Below are 12247 nucleotides of genomic sequence, written 5' to 3'. Positions count from 1 at the left end.
TTCACGAATGACAAGCCCATAACTTCCTTCCCACTTATTGCACAATTATGCATAAGCATTGGACTAGTAAGGGGCGGCCGGGGTAGTGGGTTCATATGCTAATCAGTCATTTTACTATTAGGGGGAGGGGCGTCATTGCCTTCTCGAACCTAGGCAGCACAATATCTTGAGCCGGCCCTGCATATGTTTGTAAAATATGCCTGCAGTGAGAGTTGGCTTAGAGGGGAGAAGAGAGAGGGGATATGATAGAAACCTTCTTATGTATTATGAGATTTAAAGGGATACTAAACCCACATTTTTTCTGTCAGGATTCAGATAAAGCAGCAATTTTAAGCAACTTTCTAATTTACTCCTATTATCAATTTTGCTTTGTTCTCTTGGTATCTTTACTTGAAAAAGCAGGAATGTAAGCTTATGAACTGGCCCATTTTTGGTTCAGCGCCCTGGATAGCGCTTGTTTATTGGTGGCTACATTTAGCCACCAATCAGCAAGCGCTATATTTATGGACAATATATTTATGGACAATTCCATAATATATTTATGGAATGTCTGCCACCCTCTGTATTTTCCATCCAGCCACTGAGAATGAAGTTTCTTCCTTACTATCTTCCTCACGCCTCACTACCTGCCCACTCTACCCTATCCCTTCCCATCTAATACCCTCCCTATCTTCCACCCTCACTCCTGCTCTTACCAACATCTTCAACCTATCTCTCTCTACCGGCTCATTCCCATCTTCTTTCAAACACGCAAAAGTCACTCCCATACTCAAAAAACCCTCCCTCGACCCTAATTCTCCTGAAAGCTACCGCCCCATATCACTGCTTCCACTAACATCAAAACTCCTTGAAAAATTAGTTTACAATCGCCTAACCCACTTCCTGTCTGCCAACTCCTTGCTTGACCCACTGCAATCTGGATTTCGCCCAAAACACTCAACTGAGACTGCCCTTACCAAGGTCACAAACGATCTTCTCTCTGCTAAAAATATTGGCCACTACTCTATACTCATCTTGACCTCTCAGCTGCCTTCGACACAGTTGACCACCCCCTCCTCCTACAGACCCTTAGCTCTTTTGGCCTCTGTGACACTGCTCTTTCCTGGATTCACCCCTATCTTTCTCACAGGTCTTTTTCTGTGTCATTTGCCGGCGACTCCTCCTCTCCTATGCCTCTGTCTGTTGGAGTACCTCAAGGATCTGTTCTGGGTCCTCTACTCTTCTCCATCTATACTTCTTCGCTGGGTAAACTTATCAACAGTTATGGCTTCAAATATCACCTCTATGCTGATGACACCCAGATCTACCTCTCCACTCCTGCTCTCTCTCCCTCTGTCCTCTCTCATGTCAGCAACTGCTTATCTGGTATTTCTTCCTGGATGGCCTCACCACCTAAAGATTAACATGTCCAAGACTGAGCTCCTTCTTATCCCCCCCCTCAAGCTCTACGCCGACTTCTGACTTCTCTATCCCTGTTGACGGCATCACCATTTCCCCATCGCCCCAAGTCCGCTGCCTCTGAGTCACACTTGACTCAAACCTATCCTTCATCCCCCATATCCAATCGCTTTCTACATCCTGCCGCAATCATCTATGCAATATTTCCAAAATTCGCCCTTTTCTGAGCGCTGACACCACAAAGCAAATAATCCACTCCCTTGTTATCTCCCGACTTGACTACTGCAATAACCTACTCGCTGGCCTACCTCTCTCCCGCCTCTCCCCCCTTCAATCCATCCTAAATGCCTCTGCCAGGCTGATCCACCTTTCCCGTCGATCTGTATCTACTGCACCTCTCTGTGAGTCCCTTCATTGGCTCCCCATACACAGCAGAATTAAATTCAAAATTCTCACCCTTACTGTCATACAAAACTCTCACCAACGCCGCTCTCCTCTACCTATCCTCTCTAATACACAACACAAGTATACTCCAGCCTGTCCACTAAGATCCAACAATGACCTGCTCCTTGCATCTGCAACTATCACCTCCTCTCATGCTAGACTGCAGGACTTCTGTCGTGCAGTACCTACACTCTGGAACACTCTCCCTCGTGCTGTCAGGCTTTGCCCTAATCTTTCTTCCTTTAAATGCTCCCTGAAGACTTTTTCTGTTCAGGGAAGCCTACCACCCAACTCAATAATAAATTAACTTCACTTACCTAACATTTCCCTCATCTAACTCTGTATTAACATCCTTCTCAATCTTGCAGTCCTCACCTCCTGTTTCTCAACCTCCTACTCTTCTAGATTGTAAATTCCCAAAGGAATAGGGCCCTCAATCCTTCCTGTATGTGTTTGTAAATGTTGTCCTGTCTTTTACAAGTCTTGTATTGTGTTATTTAAATGAATTGTATCCATGGACAGCGCTGCGGAATATAATAATAATAGTAATATTAATATATGCACATGTTTAATGTTTACAGAAAGGTTAATTCATGGAATAACATTTAAGTAGAGATGATCAGGGCAAGCACTGAATGCCTGGGATATGCCATGTGGTTATCCTTATCATTTCTGGTTCTTGTTTCTAGCAAACAGTGTTCACTTTTGTCCCTGTTTTGTGCATACCCAGAATGCTTCTGTCAGGTCACTGCTGCTAAGAGTTTGCATGAGACAGGAATTTGGTGGTTCTTGTGTACAGCATGAAATCCCAGGCATTCAGTGTTTGCCCTGATCATCTCTACTTGAATTTTATTCCATGAATTAACCACCCTTCCGGTAAACATTGGACATGTGCATATATATATATATATATCTTTGGTAAACTCCTATATTTGTTAAAGCGATAGTAAACAAAAAAAAATTATTTTATGTTTCAGACAGAACATACAATTTTAAACAACTTTCCAATGTACTTCTATTATCAAATTTGCTTCATTCTCTTGTTATCCTTTGCTGAAGAAACAGCATTGCACTTCTGGCAGCTAGCTGAACACATCTACGGCTAGATTTAGAGTTTTGTCGGTAAGGAGCCGAAAAAGCTAATGCCGGCTTTTTTATGGCAGCACCATAAAAATAACTCTGGTATTGAGAGTCCACATAAAGGCTGCGTTAGGCTCCAAAAAAGGAGCGTAGAGCATATTTAACGCAGCTTCAACTCTCGATACCAGAGTTGCTTACGGACGCGGCCAGCCTCAAAAACGTGCTCGTGCACGATTCCCCCATAGGAAACAATGGGGCTGTTTGAGCTGAAAAAAAACCTAACACCTGCAAAAAAGCCGCGTTCAGCTCCTAACGCAGCCCCATTGTTTGCTATGCGGAAACACTTCCTACGTCTGCACCTAACACTCTAACATGTACCCCGAGTCTAAACACCCCTAACCTTACACTTATTAACCCCTAATCTGCCGCTCCGTAAACCGCCGCTACTTACATTATCCCTATGTACCCCTAATCTGCTGCCCTAACATCGCAGACCCCTATATTATATTTATTAACCCCTAATCTGCCCCCCACAACGTCGCCTCCACCTGCCTACACTTATTAACCCCTAATCTGCCGACCGGACCTGAGCGCTACTATAATAAGGTTATTAACCCCTAATCCGCCTCACTAACCCTATAATAAATAGTATTAACCCCTAATCTGCCCTCCCTAACATCGCCGACACCTAACTTCAATTATTAACCCCTAATCTGCCGACTGGAGCTCACCGCTATTCTAATAAATGTATTAACCCCTAAAGCTAAGTCTAACCCTAACACTAACACCCCCCTAAGTTAAATATAATTTACATCTAACGAAATTAATTATCTCTTATTAAATAAATTATTCCTATTTAAAGCTAAATACTTACCTGTAAAATAAATCCTAATATAGCTACACTATAAATTATAATTATATTATAGCTATTTTAGGATTAATATTTATTTTACAGGTAACTTTGTAATTATTTTAACCAGGTACAATAGCTATTAAATAGTTAATAACTATTTAATAGTTACCTAGTTAAAATAATAACAAAATTACCTGTAAAATAAATCCTAACCTAAGTTACAATTAAACCTAACACTACACTATCATTAAATTAATTAAATAAAATATCTACAATTGCCTACAATTAAACCTAACACTACACTATCAATACATTAATTAAATACAATATCTACAAATAACTACAATGAAATAAACTAACTAAAGTACAAAAAATAAAAAAGAACTAAGTTACAAAAAATAAAAAAATATTTACAAACATAAGGAAAATCTTACAACAATTTTAAACTAATTACACCTACTCTAAGCCCCCTAATAAAATAACAAAGCCCCCCAAAATAAAAAATGCCCTACCCTATTCTAAATTACTAAAGTTCAAAGCTCTTTTACCTTACCAGCCCTGAACAGGGCCCTTTGGACATGCCCCAAGAAGTTCAGCTCTTTTGCCTGTAAAAAAAACATACAATACCCCCCCCAACATTACAACCCACCACCCATATACCCCTAATCTAACCCAAACCCCCCTTAAATAAACCTAACACTAAGCCCCTGAAGATCATCCTACCTTGTCTTCACCTCACCGGGTATCACACCGATCCGTCCTGGCTCCGATATCTTCATCCAACCCAAGCGGGGGCTAGACATCCACTGAAGAGGTCCAGAAGAGGCTCCAAAGTCTTCATCCTATCTGGGAAGAAGAGTAGATCCGGACCGGCAACCATCATCTTCCAAGCGGCATCTTCTATCTTCATCCGATGAGGACCGGCTCCATCCTGAAGACCTCCACCGCGGACCCATCTTCATCCGGCGACGTCCAACTGAAGAATGACGGTTCCTTTAAGGGACGTCATCCAAGATGGCGTCCCTCGAATTCCAATTGGCTGATAGGATTCTATCAGCCAATCGGAATTAAGGTAGGAATATTCTGATTGGCTGATGGAATCAGCCAATCAGAATCAAGTTCAATCCGATTGGCTGATCCAATCAGCCAATCAGATTGAGCTCGCATTCTATTGGCTGATTGGAACAGCCAATAGAATGCGAGCTCAATCTGATTGGCTGATTGGATCAGCCAATCGGATTGAACTTGATTCTGATTGGCTGATTCCATCAGCCAATCAGAATATTCCTACCTTAATTCCGATTGGCTGATAGAATCCTATCAGCCAATCGGAATTCGAGGGACGCCATCTTGGATGACGTCCCTTAAAAGAACCGTCATTCTTCAGTTGGACGTCGCCGGATGAAGATGGGTCCGCGGTGGAGGTCCTCAGGATGGAGCCGGTCCTCATCGGATGAAGATAGAAGATGCCGCTTGGAAGATGATGGTTGCCGGTCCAGATCTACTCTTCTTCCCGGATAGGATGAAGACTTTGGAGCCTCTTCTGGACCTCTTCAGTGGATGTCTAGCCCCCGCTTGGGTTGGATGAAGATATCTGAGCCAGGACGGATCGGTGTGATACCCGGTGAGGTGAAGACAAGGTAGGATGATCTTCAGGGGCTTAGTGTTAGGTTTATTTAAGGGGGGTTTGGGTTAGATTAGGGGTATGTGGGTGGTGGGTTGTAATGTTGGGGGGGGTATTGTATGTTTTTTTTTACAGGCAAAAGAGCTGAACGTCTTGGGGCATGCCCCGCAAAGGGCCCTGTTCAGGGCTGGTAAGGTAAAAGAGCTTTGAACTTTAGTAATTTAGAATAGGGTAGGGCATTTTTTTTATTTTGGGGGGCTTTGTTATTTTATTAGGGGGCTTAGAGTAGGTGTAATTAGTTTAAAATTGTTGTAATATTTTTCTTATGTTTGTAAATATTTTTTTATTTTTTGTAACTTAGTTCTTTTTTATTTTTTGTACTTTAGTTAGTTTATTTCATTGTAGTTATTTGTAGGTATTGTATTTAATTTATTTATTGATAGTGTAGTGTTAGGTTTAATTGTAGGTAATTGTAGATATTTTATTTAATTTATTTATTGATAGTGTAGTGTTAGGTTTAATTGTAACTTAGGTTAGGATTTATTTTACAGGTAAATTTGTAATTATTTTAGCTATTAAATAGTTCTTAACTATTTAATAGCTATTATACCTGGTTAAAATAAATACAAAGTTACCTGTAAAATAAATATTAATCCTAAAATAGCTATAATATAATTATAATTTATGTTGTAGCTATATTAGGATTTATTTTACAGGTAAGTATTTAGCTTTAAATAGGAATAATTTATTTAATAAGAGTTAATTAATTTCGTTAGATGTAAATTATATTTAACTTAGGGGGGTGTTAGTGTTAGGGTTAGACTTAGCTTTAGGGGTTAATACATTTATTAGAATAGCGGCGAGATTCGGTCGGCAGATTAGGGGTTAATAATTGAAGTTAGGTGTCGGCGATGTTAGGGAGGGCAGGTTAGGGGTTAATAAATATAATACAGGGGTCGGCGGTGTTAGGGGCGGCAGATTAGGGGTACATAAGTATAACGTAGGTGGCGGTCGGCAGATTAGGGGTTAAAAAAATTTAATCGAGTGGGGGCAATGTGGGGGGGCCTCGGTTTAGGGGTACATAGGTAGTTTATGGGTGTTAGTGTACTTTAGAGTACAGTAGTTAAGAGCTTTATGAACCGGCGTTAGCCCAGAAAGCTCTTAACTACTGACTTTTTTCCTGCGGCTGGAGTTTTGTCGTTAGATTTCTAACGCTCACTGCAGACACGACTCTAAATACCGGAGTTAGAAAAATCCCATTGAAAAGATAGGATACGCAATTGACGTAAGGGGATCTGCGGTATGGAAAAGTTGCGGCTGAAAAGTGAGCGTTAGACCCTTTTTTGAGTGACTCCAAATACCGGAGGTAGCCTAAAACCAGCGTTAGGAGCCTCTAACGCTGGTTTTCACGGCTACCGCCAAACTCTAAATCTAGGCCCTAGTTAGCCAATCAAAAGAGACAAATGTGTGCAGGCACCAATCAGCAGCTAGCTCCCATTTGTGTAGGATATGTGCGTATTCTTTTTTAACAAGGGATACTAAGAGAACAAAGCACATTTGAAAATATAAGTGAATTTATAAGTGTCTAAAAATTACATGCTCTATCTGAATCATGCAAGTTTAATTTTGACTTTACTATCCTTTTAAGGCAATAGTTTTGAATGTTTTTTTGTTTTTGGTTTTTTAAAGAAAATATTATTTTCTGCTACTTCAGGGCCACAGAGGAGCAGATGCACAGCAGCTTAAACTTAAATAATGTTATATAATAGCTGGTGCTAGTGCTACAAGCCAGCAGCAGCACAAACAATATTTTTTTGTAATTTGCTTTTTTTTGGGTCAGGACTGTCCAAGAAATAAAGTAAGGCATATAAATATATTAGTTGACATTGGAATAAAATATTACTAAGCTCATTCAAGTGCAAACCCAGAGTGCCGCTGTCAGGTCACTGCTGCTAAGAATTTGCATGAGACAAGAATGTGGTGGTTCTTGTTTACAGCACACATTTTAACAAAACTGGAGAATACTTTTATTAAAAACTTGTTGCAGAAACCTTTCATATTGCAAATTTGCTTTTACTAAGATATGAAATGCACTACTCTAAATTTAAGATTTACTGTTATGTCCCTTTAACATTATTTATTTTGGCATTTATAGTACATATCAACAGTCATTATTTTAAAAAATTACCAGCATAAAAAATGTATTACAAAAATTATAAATGTATTGTAAGTATTTAAAACATATCTTGGTAGAAGAAAATGGCAGATTTTTAGAAATCCAGGCCAATCTAGGGATGCACTCCGAGAAAATCCTTTTAAGCATTTTTATCTTGTTTGCTTTGCTGTAGCCAATCAGAGGCCAGGTGTAGATTACCGCCTCTACTAATCTAGGCCATTGTCCTTCACACTAATCTATTTCAGAATCATTTTTGTAAAAGTAATTGGAAACTGAGATTCTATAAAAAGCCAAAGGATTTTAGGTAGAATTTAAATAATGATATTATCATAGTGTTATTAGTTTGCAGATCTAAAATAACAGTTTTTGAAAGGCAGCAAAATACTTTAATTGTAATAATGCTTATTCTATAGCTCACGGAATTAAATCAATGACGTGCCAGAAAAACTGAAAACCTGGTCATGGTGTTAAACATGGCTTCCCAGAGTTTCTTCCAGCCAGTCACTTCATGGATCTCTCGTATGTGTGAAGCCGTTCATCTTGCAGGAGACTCACTATCCAGCTCGCTTACTAATTTGAATAAAACTCATTCAAGCACTGACAGCGACTCGGAATACAAAGATTACTTTGAACAACACCTAGAAGAGAATTTTGATAAGGATGAGTGTTTATCTGAAAATTCATTGGGCTTTCAGAGTACGTCTGGTTTAGAACCAGGAACGTCTGAACAAGTTGAAAATACTGAGCTACCGCAACTGGAGCAAAACAACCAAGAATTGGTGGGGTCATGTGAGGATGCTTCACAATCTGAAGAATCTGGCTCAGTTTTCAGCTACAAAGTACGTCGAGATAGCAGTTTACTGGAAACGCTTTCCTCAATACCAGAAGAAGAGAGTTATTTGGACAACCAAATACAAAATCTAAGGAGGGACCTTGAATCTCCTGCTGTTAGTTCTGGCAATGGTAAGAAACTTAGTGAAGGTAAGAGTTTTGTTACTTCTCTACACTTTCTTAATCTTTCATCGTTTCTCGTCTTGCCTTCGAAAATCTCTACATCCACTTGCAGTTACATCAAAGCGAAGCTATTATCTCTAATAAGATTTACTGCTGCAGATTCAAAGCAACTTCAGAAAATAATTTGATGACCTTTTTGTAGCTTTCCATTGTGAACGTCAGATAAATAAGTTAACAGAAGTGTGCATCAGTTCTGGGCTCTGCTTTCTCGTTACATTTTTATGTAATAATGATTTACTAAAATGATTTTCTAGTACATAACCATTAGTCTGCAATGAAAGTAACAAAAAGGAAGACAAATAAATAAATAAAACTGCTCTAGTCATGCATACAAACACATTACAGATCAAATGTAAGCATTAATGGGACAATAAAGTCAAGATTAATTTTTCACAATTCAAATAGAGCATGCAGTTTAAATAAAGTAAAAAGAAAAAAAAACTTTCCATTTGAGTTTCATTATCATGAGGGTGCACGTGTCTTTAGCATTCTATGCAGGGCCGCCATCAGGGGGTGACAGGGGTTACTCCTGTCAGGGGCCCAATGGGCCAGGGGGCCCCATGAGGCAAGAACAATTTTTTAAAAAAATTTTTTTTTGAATTTTGGCAGCCACCAGAGGGTACTACAGCAGAGTACTATTGAGCATGGGAAATGTTATTACAATGAGTAAATAATTAGCATTTGAGAGGATTTCTGAGTGTGCACTAAACCACTATGCATAGTGTGAGACAGACTTGGCACTTCAGTTTGTACAGTGTGTGCCTGAGTCAGACGGCAGATCACTTTCATTTGCAGAGGAGGTAGGACTTACCTAGTAAATGTTTTATTTCTTTGTGTAATTTCAGATTGTAACTTCAGTGTGGTAGTAGTTGTATGGTTGGGGCCAGGGGCCCATAAAAACACATTTTTTTAGAAATATGCAGCAGTGTATTTATGATTACTTGACAATGCTGTAGAAATTCTATATGTAAAGCCATGCAGAATACAATCCTCAATACACACATGGTAGGTGCCCTTTTGGCAGATATTAGTTTTTTTATTAATATATATATATATATATTTTAATTACTTTCCAGTTTACTGCCCCTTTATGCAAGGACTTTCCAGATGCAAGGAGGCATTTTATCTAAGATTTTTACATCTGCATACAATGTTATACTCTCAGACTAAGATTGCTCAGTGTTTGAAATGAGACAGGTTAACTTAACACTGTTCAGTTTACACTACAGCTGACTTAATTTTAAAATACAAACAAACAAGCCTTCATCCTGCATTTAACCAAATCTAATGGCATTAGACTGATTACCACAACTCATGGTTTCACCAAAACCATATAGAGTACAGCAGTTTCAAAATCCATAAGTACAGCTGACAGATAGGAACATTTGTACACCATATTTTAAATTGTGCTCTTGGTTGGGGAAAATGGGGAAAAAACCAAACATATGTCAACCTTTCAAAAGTACTCTTCTTCATCTAGCCATCTACCCAGATCATTAATGTACAATTTTGAATTCACAGAATTATTTTTGTATGCAATTATTTTCTTTAAAAAGTGATCTCTTCATTTCTGCAAAAAATTTTTATCATGCATGTCACACACTGTTGATTTTGGTAATGCCATGTGCAGAAATTTTACCTCCTGTGAGTGTCTGTGTTTATATTTTTGTGCTTTTGTTTGTGTCTCTATGAGTGTGTATGTATTTTTTTCTGTGGCTCTCTCTGTGAGGGTGGGTGTGTATGTCTTTGTGCATTTTCTGTGTATGTCTGTGAGGGTGTGTGCGTATGTCTTTGTGCTTTTTCTATGGGTGTCTCTGTAAAGGTGTGTACATTTATGTCTTTGTGTATTTTCTCTGGATGACTCTGTGAGGGTGGTTTGTATGTCTTTGTGTGTTTTCTGTGAGTGTCTCTGTGAGGGTGTGTGTATGTCTGTGCATTTTCTGTAGGTGTCTCTGTGAGAGTGTATGTATGTCTGTGTTTTCTGTGGATGTCTCTGAGAGGGTTTGTGCTTATGTCTGTGTGTTTTCTGTGAGTGTCTCTGTGAGGGTGTGTGTATGTCTGTGCATTTTCTGTGGGTGTCTCTGTGGGAGTGTATGTATGTCTGTGTTTTTTGTGGATGTCTCAGTGAGGGTATGTGTGTGTGTATGTATGTCTTTGTGTGTTTTATGTGGTTGTCTCTCTGTGTGTATGTCTTTGTGTGTTTTCTGTGGGTGTCTCTGTGTGTGTGTGTGTCTTTGCGTGTTTTCTGTGGATGTGTGTCTCTCTGTGTGTGTGTGTGTATGTCTTTGTGTGTTTTCTGAGGCTGTCTCTGTCAGTGTTTCCTTGGGTGTATGTGCAAGTTTGTGTTTGAGTTTGTGTGTGTCCATTGTCTGTTCATTTTTAGAACATTTTGACCTTACTACTGATTATTCACATCTTTCTACAGACTTTGGCCTCTATTTATCAATTTCTGTCGGACCTGATCTGACAGTGCGGATCAGGTCCGACAGACCTCGCTGAATATGGTGAGCAATACGCTCTCCGTATTCAGCATTGCACCAGATGCTGGTGCAACGCCGCCCCCTGCAGACTCGCGGCCAATAGGCCACCAGCAGGGGGGTGTAAATCAACCCGATCGTACTCGATTGGGTTGATTTCCGGCGATGGCTATCCGCCTGCTCAGAGCAGGTCGGACAGGTTATGGAGCAGCGGTCTTTGTGACCGCTGCTTCATAACTGCTGTTTCTGGTGAGCCGGCAGGCTCACCAGAAACACGGGGCATCAAGCTCCATTCGCAGCTTGATAAATATGCCCCTTTGAGACTAATGAGACCTTTCCGGAAGTCACCAATCCACCATTTAACCTTTCAATTATTGTCATCCATTATCCATTATCCATTATCACCACTTCTAACATAGTAACATGGAAGATGATGCTGAAAGAAGACACAAGTCCATTGAGTTCGACCTATACAGATCCCTCCTGATTAACCATAAAATATCCAATGGAGCTTAACTTAATCCCATTAAAATGGTGACCCATTTTAAAGTAGAAATCCACAAATCTACGTTGGATTTATGGCACAAAATATCAGGTTAACCAAACCAATTGTAAACCTTGTTTTTGCTGCCTCACTTTACTGTTTTACTTCTTTACCTCTCATGCATAGGTTATATCAATTACCCACTGGCAACTCCCTCCTTCTTCCACTCTTTCCTCTCCTCCACCGTTTTTCCACTTTTTTTTTCTCTCCTTCCTCTCCCCCCATTGTTGGATTGTCTTAATTTATAATAATCAGTAGCTTAACACACAATATCAATATCCTGTAACCCACTTCCTTGCTACCTTCATACAACGTATGACAGAGGAATATACATTTGCTTAGTATAGCATCATTTATTGTTCAATGTTCCTAATTTTTTGATCACATTATCTTTATTGATTCTTGTTTTGTCATTATTATTTTATCACTGTTTATTGCAATGGTTTGAACCGGCGTCACAAAACGTTATTTATAATGACTGTTACCTCAGCTCAATATCACTGAAAAAATATTCTTACCCCTTTGGTGATAACCGCTACAGATTCCCTCCTTGAACGGACTTATGATTAGTTATCATGAACATTTATGTGAACTGACTACGATTCCCACGATAATCCTTTCTGAATATTCATAATTG

General features: G+C 39.4%; 1 protein-coding gene across 5 annotated transcripts in view; it reads left to right on the top strand.

Annotated features, from left to right (window-relative positions):
• Positions 1-12247, top strand: part of SYT16 (synaptotagmin 16) — a 319451-nt gene that overhangs the window by 127599 nt on the left and 179605 nt on the right. For 4 of the 5 annotated variants that reach the window (XM_053697289.1, XM_053697290.1, XM_053697288.1 and 1 more), the window contains exon 3: positions 7989-8556. In XM_053697289.1, coding sequence (XP_053553264.1) covers positions 8037-8556 — 520 coding nt within the window. In that variant the 5' untranslated portion in view covers positions 7989-8036. The remainder of the gene's footprint in view (positions 1-7988; positions 8557-12247) is intronic. The other variant, XM_053697291.1, reaches the window with a different exon arrangement.

This window comes from Bombina bombina, chromosome 1 (assembly GCF_027579735.1).
Source record: "Bombina bombina isolate aBomBom1 chromosome 1, aBomBom1.pri, whole genome shotgun sequence".
In the NCBI taxonomy this organism is placed as follows: domain Eukaryota; kingdom Metazoa; phylum Chordata; class Amphibia; order Anura; family Bombinatoridae; genus Bombina; species Bombina bombina.
Note: the sequence above shows the minus strand (reverse complement) of the source record. Positions and strands in the feature narration are given on the sequence as shown.